Source organism: Artemia franciscana, chromosome 5, assembly GCF_032884065.1.
Source record: "Artemia franciscana chromosome 5, ASM3288406v1, whole genome shotgun sequence".
In the NCBI taxonomy this organism is placed as follows: domain Eukaryota; kingdom Metazoa; phylum Arthropoda; class Branchiopoda; order Anostraca; family Artemiidae; genus Artemia; species Artemia franciscana.
In genome coordinates, this window is record NC_088867.1 from 32166917 (window position 1) to 32191168 (window position 24252).

General features: G+C 35.3%; 1 protein-coding gene across 1 annotated transcript in view; it reads left to right on the forward strand.

The window, feature by feature from the left end:
- LOC136027718 (SID1 transmembrane family member 1-like) overlaps window positions 1-24252 on the forward strand; it is a 97279-nt gene that overhangs the window by 24111 nt on the left and 48916 nt on the right. The window contains exons 5-9 of the mRNA XM_065705172.1: window positions 9693-9837; window positions 11627-11710; window positions 15086-15315; window positions 17748-18011; window positions 20822-20974. Coding sequence (XP_065561244.1) covers window positions 9693-9837; window positions 11627-11710; window positions 15086-15315; window positions 17748-18011; window positions 20822-20974 — 876 coding nt within the window. The remainder of the gene's footprint in view (window positions 1-9692; window positions 9838-11626; window positions 11711-15085; window positions 15316-17747; window positions 18012-20821; window positions 20975-24252) is intronic.

A 24252-nucleotide genomic window follows, 5' to 3' on the forward strand; every position in this document is an offset into this window, starting at 1 on the left:
AAATCAATGGTTCTCAAGCCACTAATAGAGCAGGAATTAGCAAAAATAATTTTATTCCCCAAGAATTCTTCTACCGGTTTCGACCAAAGTCCTGCTAAGGTCATTAAGTTCATTCTTCCATCAATTATAAAGCTACTGTGTCATTTGGTTCATAAGTCATTCCAATCAGAAGATTTCCCTCAGCGACTCAAGTTGGCATGAGTGATGTCTCTTTTTAAAGGAGGTGACTGTGAGGATCCAGGGAATTACAGGCCAATCTCTCTCCTATCCATCTTTTCTAAAACATTTAAAAAACCAATGCTGAAGCGACTAATAAGTTATCTCGACGCTAAATAGTTTTTCCTAAGTATCAATTTGGATTTCGTGCAAAACATTTAAGGGAAAATGCGTGCATTTTGTTTTTGAAGTTCATACGGCAGTCATTGTATTCTGGTCTCATACGAGCAGCCATTTTCCTTCATATGGGGAAAGTTTTTGGTCTTACCCACGATATCCTTATCGATAAGCCGTCTCATCACGGAATTTGAGGGGAGCAATTGTCATAGTTTTCTTTATACCTCACTAGCCGTTCTGCCACCGCTGAAGTTTCAGATGACCAAATTCCAGTTACTTATGGAGCTCTCCAAGGCTCAGTTCTTGGGTCTTCACTGTTCCTCATTTACATCAATGACCTCTATCGGCTTTTTACTACCACGACGCCAAATCTCTGTTGTGGATTATGTCATAAATATGATTCCCGAATCGAACTAATACCTGCATCCAATAAACATGAAGAATTAATCGCATTCGCTGATGACTGTGCGTTAGGTGTATCGGCTACAGTACAGATGAAGAATCCCTTATACTAAAGTTACAAACGGTGACTGAGGAAGTTTATCATTGGTTCGATAGAAATCGTTTAGCTATGAATTTAAAAAAGTCACGCCTACATATTTTTCTCATATAGGTAATATCTGTCCTACAGTAATGGAGCTTTTCTTCAAGAGGTCACATATTCCCACCCACTTTTCCGATATATGCGATTCCTTGGACTTGCTCTGGATAAAAATCTAACATTCTAGCAGCATATTCAGATGATAAGAGTCAAAGTTTCAAGAGGACTGGGGATCATAAGAAAACTCAAACAAATTTTTCCTTTTTCTATTCTCTGTCTTTTATACTTCTCTCTCATTTATCCTTATCTATATTATTGCTCATCTGCTTGTGTGTCTACTTTTCCATCTCTACTTTCTCCCATCCGTAATCTCCAGCTGAAAGCAGCAAAAGTCCTCCAGTCCACCATTTATGCTCCTGTCCAGCTCTTAAAGCTGAAAGATATCTATACACTTTCGCTGTGTTCAATGGCATTCCTTTATTTCCACGGAGATCTCCCAGAATATTCTTTTGGCATGTTTCAACGAGTGAGTGAATTCAACCCATACACAGTTCGAAATCGGGAGGATATACTTGTTCCTTCCGCCCTTTCGGAGCGTTCAGTCTTGCCGTTGCTGTGGGGTATGCCTGGAACTCTATTCCTTTTGGGTTCGGAATTCCCATACCATTGGTTCTTTAAAAAAACACCTTAAAAGATTTCGGTTGGAGAAGAATAGATGATTTAAATATTTTCTAAACATTTTATTTTTAAATTGGATTTGTATTGGTTTTTTTTTAGCGTTGCGTCTTTATGTCGATGATAAAGAATGATTTTTTGTTGGTGTTAGGTGATTTGAAGATCGGTTGTCTTCGTGTGAGCATTCGTATGAGCAGTAGTTCTAATTTATTTTTTTCTAGGCCTAGTTGAGTAACCTGAAAATGATTATTATGCAGTTAAAAAAAAATCCCAGTTAACAGGCCTCTGGGCTCTTTGGGATTTTTTTGGATTGTAGTGTTTCTTATATTTATTAAATAAAAGAACTTGAAATTGAACCCTAGCAGTTGGTATTTTAACGCTTTGCTTTATTTGAAGAATGGAGTAAATTGAATCCATCTTAAGGTCATTGGCATCATCTACTAAAAAAGACCAATATTTGGATACTTGAAAATAACAAAATCAGCACTAGTCTGCAATTGCTGGATAAATTTTCGTTTTGCATCAATATTTTTGATTTGGTGAGTAATAGAAGACGGCTATTATGATAATATTAAAAGGAGGGGGAGTATTTTTGGCCTGATATTTGCCAGAGGTTTTCATCATACTCACATAAACTAGGGACTCGAATAATCTTGGGGTAAAGGTTATTCTTAGTAAAAAAAAAAAACAAGACGCCACCATCTTTTTTCTGATTGGGTGATCTGAATAATTGATAGACAAAGGGAACCCGGGTCATAGGAGTGTACTTCTATAATAACTAAAAAATCATTTGGGTTTGATTCTGATAGCACCTCGAGTTCGGCAAGCTTATCAAGTCAACGTGGATTTTGTGATTCAATACATACTGATATTAATTCCTCAAAGTCGCAACAACTTTGGATCGAACAACTTTGGACTCTATTCCTTTTGGGTTCGGAATTCCCATACCATTGGTTCTTTAAAAAAACACCTTAAAAGATTTCGGTTGGAGAAGAATAGATGATTTAAATATTTTCTAAACATTTTATTTTTAAATTGGATTTGTATTGGTTTTTTTTTAGCGTTGCGTCTTTATGTCGATGATAAAGAATGATTTTTTGTTGGTGTTAGGTGATTTGGAGATCGGTTGTCTTCGTGTGAGCATTCGTATGAGCAGTAGTTCTAATTTATTTTTTTCTAGGCCTAGTTGAGTAACCTGAAAATGATTATTATGCAGTTAAAAAAAAATCCCAGTTAACAGGCCTCTGGGCTCTTTGGGATTTTTTTGGATTGTAGTGTTTCTTATATTTATTAAATAAAAGAACTTGAAATTGAACCCTAGCAGTTGGTATTTTAACGCTTTGCTTTATTTGAAGAATGGAGTAAATTGAATCCATCTTAAGGTCATTGGCATCATCTACTAAAAAAGACCAATATTTGGATACTTGAAAATAACAAAATCAGCACTAGTCTGCAATTGCTGGATAAATTTTCGTTTTGCATCAATATTTTTGATTTGGTGAGTAATAGAAGACGGCTATTATGATAATATTAAAAGGAGGGGGAGTATTTTTGGCCTGATATTTGCCAGAGGTTTTCATCATACTCACATAAACTAGGGACTCGAATAATCTTGGGGTAAAGGTTATTCTTAGTAAAAAAAAAAAACAAGACGCCACCATCTTTTTTCTGATTGGGTGATCTGAATAATTGATAGACAAAGGGAACCCGGGTCATAGGAGTGTACTTCTATAATAACTAAAAAATCATTTGGGTTTGATTCTGATAGCACCTCGAGTTCGGCAAGCTTATCAAGTCAACGTGGATTTTGTGATTCAATACATACTGATATTAATTCCTCAAAGTCGCAACAACTTTGGATTTATTGAAGTTATAAAAGGAAAAACGATTAAAATGCATTTTGTTTTCAGTAGAGCGCAAATTGGGCTCTGGTCTTTTTTAGGAGGAATAGGGGACATTAGCCCTACTCTTGTTTGTCGCATTTTCTGCTCGTTTTAAGTTAGACTTGGTTATTTGTTCTAATTTGTGTTCATGTTCGGTTTCATTTGTTTATTGATAGCGATTTATGGTCGTTTTACTCTTGAAATATTGTTTGTCTTTATTTCTTTTCATTTATTGATTTAATATAGCTCTTTTGCTCATATATGAGCAAATATATATAAATTATATAGCTCATTTTTGTTTTATAGGGCTGGAGGAACTCTATCTCCCATCATATTACAACCTTGAATATAGACAAATATTAATCAACCATCCTTCTCCACTTGTCCACAATTACTATGTCAATTAGTCGCAGTCACAGTCGCAGTCTTAAGGCTCTTGCAGACGCTAGTAGGTTTTGTTGTTGCATACAGTCGCAATCGCAGTTCCAAGAGGTTACGGTCGAAGTCAAAAGTAGCTGGTATCACAGGTGCAAGTATTCACAAGTATTTGCAGTTGCAAGAAGTCGCAGTCGCAAGTATTAACATGTAGTTGCAGCCCTAAGCAGTCGCAGTAGCAGTAGTGGTAGCAGCAGTATAAGTAGTAGTTGTACTAGCCCTACAAGGTTCAACGACCAGTAAATGGACGTGCAAAATATTTAGGAGTAATAGTAGATGAAAACCTTTCTTTCCTTCCTCACATCCATGCTGTAGAATTAAAGCTTTCAAGGAATCTGGGTATCATGAAAAAACTGAAGCAAACATTCCCACGTAAAACCCTTACCCTTCTCTACAATGCACTCATTAGACCCCACTTACAGTATTGCGCAATGGTATGGCAATCAACATTCAAATCCCATCTGAAAAAACTGGATTCCATCCACAAGAATGCCTTGAAGATCATCAAACACACAGAAGATTATCTCTCGCTGAAATCGCTGTTTGAGCTTTCCTGCTTGGTTTTTGCTTTCAGATTCCTCTCCGGCTTGCTTCCACCACCTTTTAGGAATCTATTCCGTTTGGTATCCGAACAGCGTCTTCCAATTACAAGACTATCTGCACAGATCCATATTCGAAATACGCCAACAGTGAGGTCGGATTTTTCGCCTGACATCGTCTGTGCTAAGGCTTACAATACCCTACCGCTTGAACTGAGAGGTAGGAGCTCCCTTGGTTCTTTCAAAAAGAGAATAAAAAATTATCTTGTTTTGAATTAGTTTAATTTGAATAATGAATCTAATTAGAAAAGTGATTTTAGCTATTATTGAGTTTTTTTTGTGGGGGTTGGAGTGGTTTGCTCCTGGATGAAGAGGTGGGGACTTGTAAGGATATTTTTTTTGGTAGGGGCCATGGTTGTATCGAGAAGTGGAGGGAGAGCCATAGTGCGTATTTATTTTTGAGGTGATATGGGACTCAGCATGCAGTTTTTGCATGGAGATGAGAGATTAAGTATGTTATGACTGTTATAATTTTTTTTAATAAACCCGAATGAACTGAAATGGCTTAAGAAGGTCCAGATCTCAAGAGTTTTAAGAAAATTGAGACCATGTGAAGTAAATTTTCGTGCTATTTGTTTTCTTGTCCGTCAGGGTGTTCCTTTGATGGGTCATGACGAATCAGAAATATCCGCAGACCGAAGTAATTACGTTGAACTGATGGAGGAAATATCTAAAGGTGACGAAAAGCTAAAGACCAAGTTACAGTGCTGATATGGTCAACATTGCAGTCATCAGTGCCGAAACGACGCAGTTACACTGATAGGAAATGACTTGCGACAAGACTTTATTTCAGAAATAAAATTAGCTAATTACTCTGCTATTCTTGCTGACAAGACAAAAGATGCGTCTAGAAAAGAACAATTAGCGATCCTAATCAGGTAAATATCAAATGGAAAAATAGTGGAACGACTAATTGTCTACTGTCACATGCATATATTAGACGCCGAAAATTTATACACCTTGATTTATGAAACTATAGAAAGGTTGTTTGTTATGAGTGGGAAATCCAACGGAGTTCAAGCAAAGCTGAGGATGAAGGTGCTTCATGCAGTTTTTTTTTTTTTTACACTGTTAAGCCCACAGATTACACTTGGTTTTGACTGATTGCCTGAAAAACATCAGCAAACTGTCGGAATTTTTCTCTCTGGTGCAAAGATTTTATGTATTTATATCATGCAGCCAAATTTGACCTGAACTATTAGTGGAATCCCAGTGTTTTAGCGGGCAAAAAGTCTTGGAGATTGAGAGGACCGTCAAAACTCGCTGGTTTTACGGAAACCGCTCAGTTTACAAGGTGAAGGCCAGTTTTGATTGTATTGTTGCTCTGCCAGCCAGATTCTCTGATAGTTCTGACGGTGAAGCAGCGTGTGAAGCCAATAGACTACTGGAAAAAATCAACTTGGCCGCCCCTTTTTTATCTCAACTTTATATATAATGGAAAAGGTGCTAGTCATTGTAAATTGTTTGTCAGAGCAACTTCAAACCGAAAGTTGGCTGATTTATAAAGCGCTTGAACTGATGTCTGGGACCTACGAGACACTCCCAGAGCTGCGATATGATAGCCAATAAAACTTCAGCAAAAACATAGCCGAATTCTTATCTTTACACGATATCCAGGAATCAAAGTTTCCAAAACCAGTACTCAGAACAAGAGAAGTCATTTCCACTCGTCTCAAAGACTCTTTCAAATTCAACAACCAGTAAACGAAGCATTAGTCAGCTAGTTCAATCAGACTCCGATAAATTTTCGTACTTCGAGGTGATAGACCGTTTGACGAATGAGATGGACCGACGTTTCATGCAAAATTTGCCTCTGATCGATGATTTTTCTCCCTTCTACCCTTCAAGTTCTGATTTTTCCGAATTTTTGGAAGTTGAAGGGGAATCCCAGAATCTCTAGCATCCCAGCTTTCTCTTGCAAAGTTGTATCTTCCAAAATGTGAGACTTTAAAAATGGATCTACTCCGAGCTATCGAAATTTTATCCGACATCCCAATTGCCTATTCTGCAATGGTAAAACTGATGACGCTAGTTGTTGCTTCGCCTGTGACCTATGCTAGTAATGGACGATTCTTCTCGGCATTGGGGTTTGTGAAGGATTATCTGCGTACAACAGTGGGAAATGACAGACGCAGTAATCTCATGATCATGGCCGTTGAAAAAGAGGAAAAATTGGATTCGGACATATTAGTCGACGATTTATCCAAACAGCGAAATTGCCGCTACCCCCTGTTTTGAGCAAGTTTGCTCAATCTTGTTTTGGTTTTTGTGTCTTCATTAAAAAATGTGGGGAAATCCTTGCCCCACTTCTACTATTTTGTGAATTGGCGCCACTAATAGTCCAACAGATTGGTATCTTTTATTGGGCCTTCTTCTACTTGGCACATTTTATGCTAATGAAAAATATTGCCTGAATACAACGGCTTTTATACAATGTATAAAGTGATTACAATATTAGCATTTATCTTTTGGTTCTTTTAATGCATATGAATGTGATGTTATTGACATGAAAAAGGTTTTTCCAAAGTTAAGGCTCCAATAATGAGCTGACCATCAAAATATTGTCATGCTCCAAAGGTAGGGCATGCGCCCCACCGTTGGGAATCACGGCTCTAAGGCGTTGCTGGGTTATGCTGATATACCTTTTTGATAATCCACATGTACATAATGTGTTTTGGTTTAGTTTGACACTGCCCTCAAAATCCCCTGAAAAGTTTGTTTCAATACCCTTAGCATTAGCAATAGTAGTAGTTACAGCAGTAGTAGTCGTAGGGGCAGTAGTAGTAATAGCAGTAATTGAAGAAGTGGTAGTAGTAGTAGTATTATGCACATAACGCTTTTTGATTAGTTAAAAATTCCCTTCGTCATGCCCTAAAAGTTTCTACTTAATACCCTAAACCGTTTCTGAGATATTGATGATACGCCCTTTTGTCAACCTGCATGTACATAGTCCGTTTGGATTTAGTTCAGTATACTCCTCATCAATCCCTAAAAATTTCACCTTAATACCCTTAGCCTTAATATTACTAGTACCGGTAGCAGAATCATTAGTTTTAATACTGCTAGTAGTAGTAGTATGCACATAGTGCCTTTTTATTTGTTCAACATTTCTCTCAATATACCTTGAAAGTTTGAAAACTGTTCTTTAGATATTACTGATACGCCCTTTCGACTGCCCGCATACACATAGTGTTTTCTTATTTAATTCAATATCCCCTTAAGCATTTTCTGAAGGTTCTGCCTTAATAGCCTTAGCAGTAGCAGCAGTAGTTGTAGTAGCAGCAGTAGTTGCTCAGTATTCCCTGAGAATTTTGCCTTAATACCCTTAGTCTTAGTTGTAGAAGCAGTAGTAGTGGTAGTAGTAGTTGTACTTCGCACATGTTGCCTTAGGCCAGTTGAACATCCCTCTCATCACACCCTGAAAGTTTCAACATAATAACCCAAGGCGTTCCCGAGATATTTCTGAAACGCCTTTTGACAACCTGTATGCACATAGTGTGTTCTGGTTTAGTTCAATTTCCCCTCAATATTCCCTTTAATCTTTACCTTCAACACCCTTAGCCTTAGTAGTAGTAGTAGCAGTCGTAGCATTAATAATAATAGTCGTAGTAATAGCAGTACTAATAATAGCATTAGAAATAGCAGTAGTAGTAGTGTCGTAGTAGTAGTAGTAGTAGTAGTAGTAGTAGTGCACATAGTATCGTTTGATTAGTTCAACATCCTTCTCAACATGCCCTGTAAGTTTCAATCTAATACTCTGTGTCGTTTTTTTAGATATTGCTGATATGCTCTTTTGGCAACCTGCATACACATATTTTGATTTAGGTCAGCTTTCCCTCAACATTCCCTAAAATTTTCACCTTAATACACAGTCCTAGGTGCAGAAGTATGCTTAAAAGTAGTAGTAGTCCTAACAGTGGTAGTGGTAAAAGTAGTTATAGCGTAAGGCATACTACCTTTAGGTCAGTTGAACATTCCCCTCATCATGCCCATGAAAATTTCTACATAATACTCTAAGCTGTTCCTAAGGTATTCCTTATAGGCCCTTTTGACAACTTGTTTGAGAGTTTAGTAGTTTAAGTAGTCGTGTTGGTAGTAATAGCAGTAGCAGTAAAAGTAATAGTAGCAGTAGTATTAGTAGTAGAAGCATGCGCATATTTTCTTTTGGTCTGTTGAACGTCCACTCCCCTCCATCAGGCTCTGAAAGTTTCAACCTAATGCCCTAAGCTTATCCTGAAGTATTGCTAATACGCTCTTTTGACAGCTTGCATGCGCATAGTGTGTTTTTATCTAGTTCGAATTCCTCTCAAGATCCATAAGCCGTTCCTGAGATGTTGCTGATACGCCATTTTGACAATTTGCATGCACATAGTGTTTTTTGATTCAGTTCAACATTCCTGTCAACATTTCCTGAAAGCTTCATCTTTTACCCTTAGCCGTTTTTGAACCCAGGGTCAAACTTATCTCTGTTTCTCGACATCAAATTATATATTTAAATTATGTTCAAATTGCTAAGGGTTTGGGGGGTCATTTCGTTCCCAAAGGCAGAGCTAGTGGACCTTTCAACTATGCTAAACAAAATGTCTATCTTAATGTTTAGACTGGATGTCTTTAGAAGTTGACGGAAAAAGAGGGCGTTGGAGGGAGGCTGGTTGCCCTGTAGTAACTTTTGACCCATAAAAAGGGCACTAGAACTTTCAATTTGTAATTGAATAAGTCCCCTTCAACGTTTCTATGACAACTCCTTCCACGTGAAGTGGCTTGCTGAAAAGAAAAAAAAACAAGCAAATGTGTCACAATAGAACACAGTAAATAAATTTCGAAATAAAACCAAACAAACAAAAATAAACATTACCACTTACATTCAAAATAAGTCCCGATGCAAATTAGCGTGTTTGGGACGACCCAAAAAAAAAACGACCAAAACGTCTTATTTTACCCTCATCTTCCACCCCTACTAAACCATTAATCAGTATTTCGAAAATTAATATTTTTATATGGAACTTGAATACATTCCGCACTCTACACTATAACTCATCGTAATTCCTGACATGCACCAACACTTACCCAATCCAGTGAATGAGTCTATTTCTCGTTTAACTTATCCGGCCTATGGTAAGCAATTTTCGTTATTGCTCTCTGTTCGTCTCTGTTCTCAATTTTCGTCTTTTAATCGATTCACAAGTGAAAGTACCAACAATTGATATGTTTTTCGCTTCTTTCTAGACTGGACGAAGAAAGAAACATCATAGTTAGTCCATCAGAGCCGGAATTTTATCAGTATGTATTCGATGAAAACGTCACTGCTGTGCTTGTCAATGTTACTTCTCCAGACGATCTTTGTATGACGGTATCTGTGCAAAATTTAACTGTAAGATTCATTTAGTTTCTCCGCATTTTTGTCTCTTGTGAACTTCTCGTGGTAAATACTGAAAGATTAATATAGCTATTGATGTCGAAAACATTCCGGAATATGTTGCATTTAGTAGGAGTTTGATATTCCATATTATGGAGTAATTTGATAATATGCATGCTTGACTACATGTTGGTTAGTGGACAGACCTGTAATAAGAGTGGTGGGTCTTTGGGCCTATTCTCCTCTCCCCTAAAAATTGAGCTATCAACAGCTTTTTCTTTGGTTTCTTATATACTCCTTGTCATTCGCCTACTTTTGGCACTTCTTTTGGCTAATGTTTATTTCAGGGCAGAAATCAGATAGAATATACCGTGATATTTTTGATTCAATGATCTTTCCAAACATAAAAGTTGCTGCTGTCGCAATTGTGTCATGCCAAATAATTAGGTCAGATAAAGCCCTATCCTATATATAAAGTTTCTGGATTTTTTTTTTCTTTTAATTGGCTTTATTTGGGATTATGAACAAACTGCTGATAAAAAATAAGTACAAAGAATAATGGAATACTCACAAAAGTAGCAATTTTTTGTATAACCTAGGGCTATACATGACCTTATTAAGGGGGGGGGGGTCTAAGACGTGATTGCGACGACAGTGATTTTATTTGGAAAGAACATCGAATGGAGGATTTAATAGTACATTTCTTTTTTTCTTATCTGATATCTGTTCTGTAATAAACCTTAATGAAACTAAAACCTATGAAAGATGCTATGTAAAAATTTCAGCTTTTTTCCTAAAAAAATTATTTTCTATGTAAACCTTCATAAGTTTGAAAATGCGCGTTCCACTTCAATCAGCCGCTGCCCCTTATCACGTCTTGGACACAATATTTTATAAACTCAAAAACCTAATAGACCATAATATACTATTTGATAGACTTTTATTTGAGTTTCAAGTTAATTCTTATTTAACTAGAATAATTTTATCAATTTTTTTTTTTTGTAAAACCCGAAGAGCGTAATCCCTTTACTTTTCTTAAGACCTTCATCCAATTACAATTTTGTCCCCTATAAAACATTTCCAGGCCTTATTTTATTTCTAATAAGAATTAATAACCTGGACGGTGACTTTTTGAATTATTGGATCTTTTTTCATTTAACTCTCCTATATGTATGTTGTAAAATTTATAAACTGGCTCTATTTTAATAAATTTTAAATTGACATCTATTTTAATAGATGTCAGATGAACCCATTACAAGCAATATGACCTTCAATCCTTCAAAGCCTCTAATTTTGTCAGTACATTTTATAAAAAACTTATCTAATTTTGCTTCCTCTATCTCCTCCTCGGTGCTGAAATATCGTTTATATCTGTGAAACTGTTGGGGGATTATAATTTAAATTGAGTTAAAATGCGAATTAGTGGTTTGAAGCGTTGCGTTACCGTCCTGGAAAATAATGAATTTAAGATCTAGTACAATCTATACATATGGACAACTTTAATGTTAAAAGGTTTGGTAGACGCTATTATCTACTAGGTGGACTAAGATCCTCGTGCAGTTATTTGATGCGTTTTAATATCTTCTCGTGTAAACATGTGAACAAAAGTTATCCTTTTTTCTGTAAAAGGACTCTTCCGAAACAATCTTCCAATTATTGCAAAGAGAACAATTTCGCAGTGTTTTTTCTTACAGTTCTATCTCTTTGTGTCCAGTAAAAGATGGAGTCAGTTTTCACTATTGTTGTTTGAACAAAAGAATAGTGTTTCAAAAAATTGTCTTTTTACATTGCTTCGATTTTTCAGTGTCCATCATTTGGGAGGGATGAGGAAATGCGGTATGACAGCATTAGGCAGACAGCTTTAGACAGAAGTGGTTTAACTATTACCGTAAGTGATAATTGCTTCTAGTTTTCTTTTAAACGTTGAATCTCTGCAGACACATTGTAAAAACATACAGGCTCGTTACCTCTCTTTTTCTAAATATTATTTTTATCTTTCTTATTTTACCTGAGCCCACTGTTGTTTTCAAAACCTTCTGCAGGTAAATTTTTAAGCTTTGTGTTTTTCAATTAGTCACTTCTGTTTTTTCCTGATGATTTTTAAACTTACAGTCATAAGACCTAGAGCCAAGAGACAGTCAATGCACAAAACACTGTAATTTGGCAAGCCTCTTCCCCTAAAAAATGTGGCTAAAAAAGGACTCAAAATTCGTTTCTCGATAGGCTCAAAGCGTGTGTATTTAAGTCTTTGGGCTTGGGGAACGCATGTGTAGAGTTACAAAGAAGAAAAAGATTGGTCAGCCCTCAAAAGAACACTGCCCAACTTAGGTCTAGAAAAGGACCAAACAGGGATTTTCCCAAGCCGCTTCTTATGGATTGTTTTTTTTTTAGCAACTTGGTATGGGAGTCAATCGATTGGAGATTGAAAGCTGTTACCCTCTTACGAAGGCTGAAAGTGACTCGAGGGCAACCAGCCTCCCTCCAATGCTCATTTTTGCTAGCCCTCCCCCAAATCCCAACGACATTGAATCAAATTTTGAGACATTCCATTTGGTTAAAAATGTTGAAAGGTATATAGTTATGCCTCCAGAATTAACCTCACCCGCCAATCCTAGAAAAATGGTCGTAAATACCTTAAATTAGCCATTGTTCACAGATAGACTTTAGCAGAAAATGCGACCATCCTTGGTTTTGGTTTTCCGATCAGCTAGGAGCTCTTACGGGTCGTTCACTATGCGAATATTCCCAGAGTTTCCCAAGGGTATACTCTTGAGATGCTAAACGTGCATAAGTAAATAAAAAAAAAACGTTAGCTGCATCCGAGTTTTCAAATCATTTGCAATATCTCGGGAATGGCTTTGGAGATTGAGTCGAAGCTCTCTGGGGCTCTTGGGGGGAGTTCAATGGAATTCAAGTTCTGACTTAGAGGAGAGGCCAGAGATTTCTGTTTGTTTTAAGTTTGAATTATTTTCTTACTTTATTCTTACTCGTCTTTGGTTTTGTTATGGCTCTGTACTTTTCCTCGAAAAACTTTTTTTGGAAATGTTTTTTTTTTAATCAGACTAATAAGAACCATTAAGGAAGAAAAATAAAAGTATTTCACATTTAGAGAAAATTGAAAAGAGGAGATTAGAACAACAAAAGTACAAACACTGTTTAAATGCAAAAAAAACTGTTAAAATGATTATGTATAGATTAAAAATTTGGAATTTTTATATTAATGTTGAAGTAAATGTCTGCCTCTCTAAATGTGGCCAGCGGATAAAGAAAAAAAGCTTATTTTGTAAACATTTCCAAAAACGGGTGAGTGGACTCTTAGGAGCGCAGATACTAAATTTCTTTTTTAGTAAGAAGATCTTTAAGTATGCTTTGGGAACGTGTTATTAGCGGTTTGAATGGTAATTAGAATATAGGAGGTGCCTTTAAATGTAAATTTAAAGTAAAGCTTTTCTTTCAAAAGTAAAGATCAAATTGAAAGCTAAAAACAAGTAGAAAATAGCTAGTTTATGTCAGCAAACCTAAAAGGAGTAATATTTAATATACATAAAGAACGAATAGACATGATTTGAAACGGTGAGTAACGATGCAACCAAAATAAACGAACAAAATTTCTACAAACGAGGTCAGTGTTATCGCTCCTCCAATTTCCCAAAGATAGGTTACTGTTTGTCCTTTACTAAAGTTAAATATGCTGTTTTAATTGAATTTGTCTTAATTTGTCTTGGCAGATTGAAAGCATTACAAGTTCGCCAAGTCCTATTTGTCTGGGCCGATCCAAGATATTCCTAGTCGCTCCATTTAGTCTACACTGATTGAAAATCTTTTCCCGACGGTGACTTCTTTGGGTCATTAAAGACTTTTTTTTCTTTTTTTTTTAGACTTGACTTTATTAAACAAGAAATGATATACATAAAAAATAGAAAAATATACATAAAAGTATTCTAAATCTAGTAACTCCTTTGATCTCCGCTGATCAAGCATATTCTAAGTACGGTAAGACCTATGGGTCTGGGTAGACCCTGTATTGGGCCTGTTTCGACACAAAATATCGGTCGACTATGAAATTTGGGATTCTATATCTACTTAGTCTTTCCTAGTCAATCTTTGCTAATTCAACTTGATTGTATTGATTATGACATTAGGGAATCCAGAATTTTATCGTGTTTTTAGTAACAGATATTGTGTGCATATGGGTAGATAGGGCTTCTTGACGTTTAGTATGTGAAACACACTCTGCTATATGGATTTTTCCTATCCTAAAAACTACTCACGCTACTAGATCAATAGCACGGCTTCTGAACGAGGGAATAGATTGTAGATGTTGAAATACCAATAACCTACGGAAAGATACTTCTTTTTGCTTTGCGCAAAGGTCAGCTTTGTCATTTTTTGAAAAACATTCATCTTAGTGGGCTGAACTCTGTGGAATATGTTTGTCATTCATTAGCTCTAGTATTCTTACTAGGAAGTAACTATGATTTAATGTTATATTCGTCGATTGCGGTTTTTTTTAAATTGCAGCAAGGTCAGCTCTGCTAGTTTTTGAAGAGAATTCACGTGGGTATATTGAACTGAGTGAAACACGTGTATTGTACGTCAGCCTTAGTAATCTTGATAGGCTTCTGGGATGCTAGTGTTTATTGTAATATATTTAAAGATCTTGCATGTCTATATATATATATATATATATATATATATATATATATATATATATATATATATATCGATTATTTGTGGTTTTCAGTGTCCTTTGGAAATTAGGCTGAACCATCAAGTTAGCAATGTGAAAATCTTGCAGAATAATATAGATCCATGATGATAAACATAGGCTATAGAAATTCCATCTGAAAAAAGACATAAAAACAAGAAACAGAAAATTCAACTATGAAGGAAGTAAGGATTTTGCCATATGAGAGCCGAAACACTCACCTCCCGATCGTATAGTGATTAATGCGAACGCTGGATGACAGAAAGTGGGGGCAAAAGTTCCTAGTTGCTATTGGCAACACGTGAAGATATTGGAGGGAGGTGACAAAGGCAAATGTATATTCTTGAGGGCTGAAGTTCCGACCTGCCAAGCTGCGGGAGGTGTCGTAAGCCAAAGAAGCGTAATTTTTGCTAGCAGAATCTATTTGCTTTGGCCAGTATATTTGTGTAAATCGAGCTTTTCAATCTTGAATCCATCTATAGGCATAATAAGGTATGAATTTTCTTTTATAGCCATACACGGATAAATGGTTATGTTTTTTTTTTTTTTTTCCAGAAAGAGAAATTTCCAAATGGATTCTACTTGGTATTTTCTGTAAAGGCTGATGATTATGAATGCAGTGGAAAAAAGGACCAGCAAGTATACATGAGAAGAAAGCGTATAATGTTCAGAATAACTGAGAAATTAAAACCTAGTCAGTTTTACACTGCAACGCTGGGAGTTATTGGAATCTTTATGTTGTTTTATATTCTTGGAGTATTCATTTGGATTGTGCATTGTATTACGTAAGTTGGATTTCAACCCTTTATTTCAGTCAGCACTGTATTATGCAGTATTTTCCTGCAGTTTCCATTCTCTACTTTATACATTATTTTTGTGGTCATTATTTCGGCGGTGCTGTACTGTTGATAAAGCTATTAGCTTTCAAACTGTATCAGAGCTATGGGTCGATTTTTTTGCAGTTTTATATATCCTTTGAGGAAAGCAGTATTGAAGTATAAGTACTGTACGCAGGTGTGATACCTTTTTAAGGAAGCTTTTAAGTAAAATACTTTTCTTTTGTTTAAGTTTTATATATGGTTTAATTTTATCTCTGCTTTAATATGCGGATAAAGGAAAAATTTAAATTGAGCGTTGATTAAAATCCATCGCAAGATACTTGATTTAAATTAAGAAGTTTCTTAAATTAAGTTACTGTTATTCTCAAGGAAAAGGTTGTGATCTAATATTGTTATGAACAAACACTTCCTGTTCTTTATCTATGAATTTTTATAGGAGTGAAAAATGCTATTTGATAATTCTCTCAGCATGTGTTTACTCATCTCGCAGCTTTTTTGTGTAGAAAATTCCCTTTTTATATCTTCTAAAGAGATAGCTAGTGTAAAATTTCCTTGCCAGGTTGAAAAGAAGGAATTTGTATTTGATTAGGGGAGTCTATTCGCGAAAATATGTGTTGGGGGCAATTTTTTTATTCTAGGGGGACAACTCTGTTGTTTTATCGATTATTTTCATTAAAATGCCAAAAATAGTTTTCAGTAAAAGTACCAAAATAAGTATTTTCTCTAATCAAGCCCGCTCTCTCCCCTCACTTGACATGCCTGAAATTGATGGCTGTTGTTAATTCTATTACCGTATAGTAGTTTATAGTGTCGTACCATAGTAGATTATAGTAGTAGTATTTTCAGAGAGGTCAATTTTAGCTCCTTGATTTATCAACTAGCTAAGCTGTAAGCTAGTAAAGAGAGTACTAGGGTCCATCGCAAACAGGACATCATTGTAAAAAACCAAAAACCAGAGGTTTACACTCCCAGAGGTTTACCTTTAAAGCAAAGAAAATCACAGTTTTGTAATTGGGTGCTCTGGTATGTCCCTTTTTCTTTCTTTCTTTTTTTGACACTACTATTTAGTTGCTGGAAGATTGCAGAGAGGCGGAGTGAGAGCGTTTGGAAGCTAAAATATACCATGAAAGCTACAGCATTGTCCCCTAAATATAGAGAAATATGATCAGATATCTTTTTTGCGCTAGTTGTGTAGATTTGCCTTGCATAGGCTGAGAAGTGAGAATTTTGCTTGTTTTAGGTTTCAGTTTTGCTCTTTACTTCCATGAGAAAAACTTTTTTTGTTAATAGCTTCCAGAAGAGCTATACTTTCCATAGCCTTCTGCAACGCATCAAAATGTGTAGATCCCAAATTTGATTCTATTTTGATAATTAGATTCAATTTCATTCTATAGAATCAAATATAATATTTGGATTCTCTTACATAGCTGCGCTTAATTTCACTGGTTAGTTGATCATTCTATCTGTTTTTTTGCAAACTGAAGTCAATATTTTGGTAAAATTGCGATGCTTTGCGATAGAATTGCTAGATAGAATAGATAGAATTGCGATAAAATTGCGATAGAATCAAATAGAATACTTTGATTCTCTTACATAGTTGCGCTTAATTTCACCGACTGGTTGACCATTCTATCTGTTGTTTTGCAAAGTGAAGCCAATATTTTGGTAAAATTGCGATGCTTTGCACTGAGATTTTAAAATCATTCTCCCAGGTTGTAAGTCAAATGCTATTTTCCTATAGCGGTGAAATGCGTATTAACAACAGACACGAGCAGATTCTTTGATGAAAAAATAAATGTGGCTTCATTGAAAGCTTTAACATGAATAGGCCAGACAAATTTGCATATTTTTTTTTTTTTTTAGCTTGATAAAAAATTAATTAGTGGGGACACCTCTAATTTTCAAAAGTAGTAATAAAACTATTTTTACAAGACGTAGAGCATTGTTAAGTAGCCTCTCGATTTGCCGAAAGATTCCAAAATTTTTGGCTGTGAATTTTTTTTATTATTATCAGTTTTCTTTAAAATTGGCCATTTAAGATATGCTTCTTTTACTATTTGTAAGGGTTGTACTAATCATACAGCTTTGATTTTTTTTTTGTCGTTTTGCAGATCTTATACCGATAAATAATCCCAAAGATTCTTAAGTTTGTAGTTATAAGATATGATTCTTAGCAATAATTTTTAATATCCAAGATTTACATGTTTCTCATTGGCTTAAGTTGGCGAGTTAGCTTAAGTCAACAGTCTTTAGATATTCTGGCACACCCCCCAAGGAGCAATTAAGCCAATGAGAAAGGAGTAAATCTCGTTTACGTTTGGAAAATCTTGTTCGCTTTTAACCAGGGAGATTCGCTTTAAGAGCAAATTTTTTTCTAGTTCTGGACCTGCCCCACCGTTAGAGCGAAGTTTATTAGAAGCAGAAGATAGCCAAAGATATGGAACAGCGTCATCACTTGATCGTCCCATTTTCCCCGTTAGAAGTTACGAAGGAAGATTAATTGATAGTTTCGGTAGCCGTCGCCATATTACCGCTTCTGGGTCTGTATCTGGCAACAACGAAATCGATTCGAAAGAATCTTCACTAAACGAAGAAGAGATCGATATGCTTGAAGATGCTTATCTTGATAAAGATGTCTTCAGGTAAATTACTCAACCCTCGCACTAACGAGGAATACTTTTCTTTTATTTTGTTTCATTTGTTTCAGTTAGGCTCAGAAAAAGAAACCTGTGTTTAGTCACCTGTCTCTGGTTGTATCTTTTATCTCACTATTGGGGAGTGCCATCTAAATTTTCTTAGGGAAAAGCTTATCTGTAAAAAAAAGTGAACACTTATTCTTTCAAGAAAAACTGAAACGAGATAGATTTCAAGTTTTGGGGAAAATTTTTACATTTTCAGTTGTTTGAATGTCTTTTCCTGCATTCTATTTTTGTATGCTGTTTGACCACTGTTATAGCGCACCAAATCTTATACTATTTGCATCCATCTAGTCGCTAAGAAAAATTTAATTTATGGAACTTTAATTTTTAGTTTCTTTCATGGGTGGGAAAGTATTTCCTAAGCTCCACCAGTATTGTAGTTCCAATGACCATACAATGTTCTGAGTAATATAGCCTAATATATTTCTAAGCGTACCTGGAAATGGGGGGCATTTTCACTTGAATTCAGCCAATGTTCACTGCCCCTTATCTCTCCAAAGAATTTCAAAAACTTCACTTTTTGGATTTCAGCAACTCCTCTCCCTTAAAAAAAGAAAATATCCCCAACTAAAAATTTGGCTATCTATTTATATTACTTGCTTTTGTTGCTGTTCCTTTTGTTAGGATCTTGGTAATTGCTGGTAAACTGATTTTAAAGGGTAGAATTTTGTACGCGGCTTTGTTTATATAAGTCCATGATATCTGTTGTATAGTTAACAATATTCCTTTAGAACAATCCAGTGTCCTTCGATATGGGGGTAAAACTGAGATTACAAATGGTAGCTCCTAATAGTATGCCATGTTTTGATTTTGCAAGCAAAATAAAGCACAGTGTTTAGTTTTCATTAACTTTCAAATATTTGCCTTAGGTACTTAAATGAGAGAAGAGAACCCTCCGCTTCATGGTGATCCTTGCCCCTTCTTTTCGAGCTCCTTTCCTCTATGAAGGGGTCCAGACCTGTTAATCTAGTTAAATGGCATGTCAAAAATTCCAACCATCTTCTCTCTCAGGCTATATTTTCAATGTTCAAGACATTTCAAGTTTTCAGTTAGATTTTCAGTTGTTTTCTTCAACGTTACAAGGTAGTAATCACTGTTCCTCTATACAAGTTTCTTTATATTGAGGAATTTTCTGTGGATTCTTTTGGGCTTCGGTCAGACTGACCGTATTTCAAACAGTAAGCTGTATGAAAAATATGCTTTCTACAGCTATACTGATCATGCTTTCTACAGCTATACTGAGAGAAAGGTTGAGATGGTTAGGACACGCTCTGCTGAGGAAGAGTGACAGATTGTCAGATCGCTCTTTCTGGCCAACCATCCAGGGCCAAACAAAAAGCAAATTGTCCCCTATTGTAGTGGGAAGAGGTCATAAGAAAGAATTAAAAAAAAAACGGACTTCATAGGAGTGTGTAACGATAAAAGTTTTGAATAAATTAGGATAGAGGAATAGTGTGCGCAACTGTATTGGCGTCAGGAGTCTTGGTGTTTCTTTTAGTTAGTAGTAGTAGCAAACAAATAATTATCAAAAGTTTTTACACTTATAAACAATAATAAAGTAGGTGGGTTACCATAGTGTTCCTACTCTTGTTCACTTCTACTTAATATGAGAATATCTATCTGGCTTTTAAAGTTACTTCTTTCTTTCTTCTGATTCATATTTTAAGCTAGTGAGTTATTAACCTACGACAATAGGATTTGCTAAGAAAGTGTCCAATCTGACGGTAAAGTTCCTTTTGTATACTAATTGGGTTTTCCTTCCTCTTGCTTTCATAGCTTGTTTTCATGGAATTATTGTTTCTTCATTCTTACTTGAAAATATTAATTGGGTTAGGAAATTGTCCAGGCTAATAGGAAGTTCCTTTTGTATACTAATCAGGTTTTGCCTTGCTCTTGTTTTTATGGCTTCTTTTCATAGAATCGTTGTTTCTTCTGTCTTAGCTGAAAAAATTGTTCATATATTAAGATTTACATTCATGATTCCTTATCGAAATAGTGTTTATATATATAGCTGGCACGTACGCAGGGCGGGGGGGGGGCCTTCGGGCCTGCCCCCCCCCACCCGAAATTTTGTGAAATGCTTAATTTCCCCATGGTTTCTTGGGATTTCTGGGAAAAGTAGGACATTTCTTAAGAATCTAGATACATGTGTGAAGCCTTTTTTGGGGGATTTTACAGCATGTAATTATCCGGTCAAGTCACTACCCAATTATTAACCCATTTTCTGTCTAACTTTTTACCCTCTTTGAAGTAATTAGCAATTGTATTGTTATTTTTTTTTTGTAAAGAAAGTTTGCTTTCCACAGCAAGATAGAATTATCCTTGATATTAGGGCGTTTATCCCCCCTTTTCAGGATAAAGTACAGCTTTTAATGGATCAATTATAGAAACTATCATTTTCAGTTAAAATCTACGTTTTTGCAGTAAAAGAACTACCTCCCACAGCACCCATACCGCACTGTTAACCCTAAAATTTGCCTTTCAGTGGGATATAATAGATTAATCTCTGGTTCTAAATCGCTATGAACATAACCTGAGCCCAAAACGCACTTTTGAGGCTTCAGTCTTCTTCCCATCCGCTACAATACTACAGATTAAAATTAATCTCTATTTTTCGATGTACGTGCTTTTTGCATTACTAAATAAAAAAAGTGCTACTTTATATCTGCTGTTTTGAAGGTTTTGCCCCCCCCCCCCGAAAAAAATTCCTGCGTACGTGCCTGATATGTATTGTGAAGCTTTTTCCCTTTCAGGACAAAAACGTTTCTCTACGTCTCTGACTTGGCTCGCAAGGACCATAAGTTTTTATCAAAACGGTTTTACTCATACATTTGGCAATTATTAACTCTGTCTACATTTTATGCTCTTCCAGTAATACAACTTGTCATTACTTATCAAAAGGTAAAATTTACTTACTAATTACTCGTTTACTGAATGAATGAAGGAATAACATTCTGTAAAACCACGTTTTCAAAAATGAAAAAGAATTTATCAAATTGCTTCTAAAATAGCTGATATAGCGAAAAGAGGTTTCATTTGCTAAGTTCGCTATCTGTTGTGGCTAATTAATGAAATTATTATTGAAGTACCCAGTGGTTGGAACGGTCCTTGTTGATAACTTACTTCTTTTTTGTTAATCTTTTTTACAAATAATAATTTTTTGAGTAAAATGTATATTTCCTTTAGAAGTATATCCCAAGTCCTAGGAGATATTTTTTTATTAAAAAAAATTATCGGTCCAAACACATCTAAGTGAGGGTGGTCTGTCCCATTAAATGATCGATTTTAGGTTTTATAAGATTTCTCCTATCTTCAAGTTTTTATGGGGAGGTTGAACCTAGAACCCATTCCCCCATTTGCGCTCTTGCTAGCCATATTGCTGGCAGAATTTCAGCTAATCAATAACACAGGCTATAATCTGTCTGCCCATTCAAAACAATTTGAGATTTATGCTGGCTTGAAAGTCTTTGGCAACTTTGGTCACTTTCATTCCTGACAAATGAAGTTCTAAGTGTGTAATGTGTAAAGTGCGGTTTTTGCTCCTCATGGGAACGATCTTCATCCGTTTAATGTTCATTTGAGCCTTCATGTGAAGACCATATTTTAGACTGAATTTATGTCTGTTACCAAGGCTAATTTCATCGGCAGCAGCCTTTACCATTGTCCTTTCATTGTTTGTAATAGTGTGACTATTAGTGAAGCCATTTCATTTTGAAAAATAAAATATTTGAATCACTGCAAGTGTGTCATTATCACTTTCTTTAGTTGTTATTGTCCTTGATTTTGATTAATTTAAAAAAAAACTTTTTCCACATAACAAGTTTTTCAAGGAAAAGTAAAGAGCTCCATTAAGCCAAGAATGAGCAGAAATAAATTCAAATAATCTTCCAAGCACAAAACTACCACAAATCCCTATCAATAAATGAATGAAACTCAAAACTAGCAAAAATTACAATAAATAACCGAGTCAAACTTAAAAAAAGCAAAGTAAGAAAAGTTAAAACTTTTGAAATATATTTTGTTTTCAGTAAAGTAAGAAAAGTGAAAACGTTTGAAATATATTTTGTTTTCAGTAAAGTAAGAAAAGTGAAAATATTTGAAATATATTTTGTTTTCAGTAAATTGCAAATTATGTTATGGTCTTGACAAGGTATGGAGGTTATCAGCCCTACTCATGTTAATTTTTGCTCATTTTGAGTTTGACTCGGCTAATTATTGTAATTTTTGCTCGTTTTGAGTTTCATTTATCTATTGATAACCATTTGCGGTAGTTTTACGTTTGGAGGATTATTTGACTTTATTTCTGCTCATTCTTGGCTTAATGGAGCTCTTAAGTTCTCTTTTAAAAACTTGTTTGTGGAAAAAAAATTTTTAATTAATTTCTGTTCGTTTTTTATTGACATCGTCTTTTTCATGAAAAAAAATTTACATCTTTTCAGTTTTTTCTATAAGAATCTATAGAGTGGGTTGCTGTTTGCATGTTGGAGAAACATTTTCAATAATTTTTAATCCTGGCACAAACAGTATTTTTTAATTTAATTTTATAGCTTCTGAAGTTGACCTGAAAAATAAAACTTTATATCATTCCCATAAGATTATATTTATGTTCTTTGACAACCTGGATACACTTACGCTCTTTTTATTTATTTAAATTGTAAGAGCAGATGTAGTAATAACAGTATCCTCAGAAGTTTCAACTTAATACCCTCAGTCGTTCTTGATATATCGCTGAGGTGTCTTATTGATAACCGTAAACACAATGTCTTTGGATTTATTTTAAAAGCAACATTTTGTTTAAATCATAATGGGCCAATTGCATAATTGTGGGGGCTCCACATGTCTAATATATCTAAATATAGTTGCTGAACCATTCTGTTGTGCTAAACGAAACGGCTGTCTCGGAATTTTGACTGAATGCGTTTGGGAAATGAATGGGTTTGAGAGAAGGGCTGCTTGCCCTCCAATCTCTTTTCACTCTTAAAAAGGGCAACAGAACTTTTAATTTTGAATCGAATTAGCTCTTTTAAAAGTTCCAGTGATATTACTAGCTATTATTGAGTGGTGGTATCTATGATATTGCTTATATGCCCCTTTGAAAACCTGTATCCATACAGTTTTTCGTTTAATTGAAACACCTAAACGATCCCTATAAGTTTCATCTTAATACCCTTACCGTCATTTGATACAGTAATTGTATTGGTAGTATTAAAAGTATACATTTAGTTCCTTCTGGATAGTTCAAACTCCCGCAAAACTTACCCTTAAAGGTCTAATTTAATAACATAAATTGTTCTTCAGATATTGCTTTGCTACCTTTTAGAAAGTCCACATGCTCAGAGTTTGCTTTGATTTGGTTCAACATCCGTCTAAATATTCCTTAAAAGCTTCACCTTAATACCCTTAGCTTGTGCAGTAGCTATAGTTTTAGCCGTATTAGTGGCATTAGTATGTACATAGCACCTTTGATTTCTTCAATATCCCCTTCAACATAGGCAGAAAGTTTCGGTTTAATCAACCATTCCTGAAGCATTTCTGAAGCATGCAGCCGATTGACAACCTGTAAGGGCATTGTGTGCTTCGAGTTAGTTCCGTATAGTTTCTATATTTCCCCAATGTTTCACCTTTATATCCTTGGTTTTAATGGTAGTAGCAGTAGTAGCAGTAAAATAAGTTGTTGTAACTTAAGTTTTAGTGGCAGTAGTAGTGATAGAAGTACTAATAAGTGACAGTAGCAGTAGTATGAAAAGCAGTAGCATTAGGATGTAAATATTTTCGTTGGTTAGTTCAACATCTCTCACAGCAAGCCCTGTTAGTCTCAACTTCACACACCAAACTGTTCCTAAGATATTGCAGTTACACCCTTGTGACAACCTGCATACAGAGGGCGTGTTCTGGTTCAGTTCATCTTCCAAAATTTCACCTTCATATCCTTAGGCATAGTTATAATATTATTAACAGTAGTATTAATGATATTACTAGTAAAAAAAATTGAATAGCGGTAGTACTACTAGCAGTAGTAGTATTAACATATTACCTTTTGGTCAGTAGAACATCCCTCTCATCGAGTCCTGGAAGTTTCAACTTAATGCAATTAGCCATTGCTATGACATTGCTGATATGTCCTTTTGATAACCTGTATGTTCATATACTTATTGAAATTTTCATATCAATGCTCTTAGCCCTA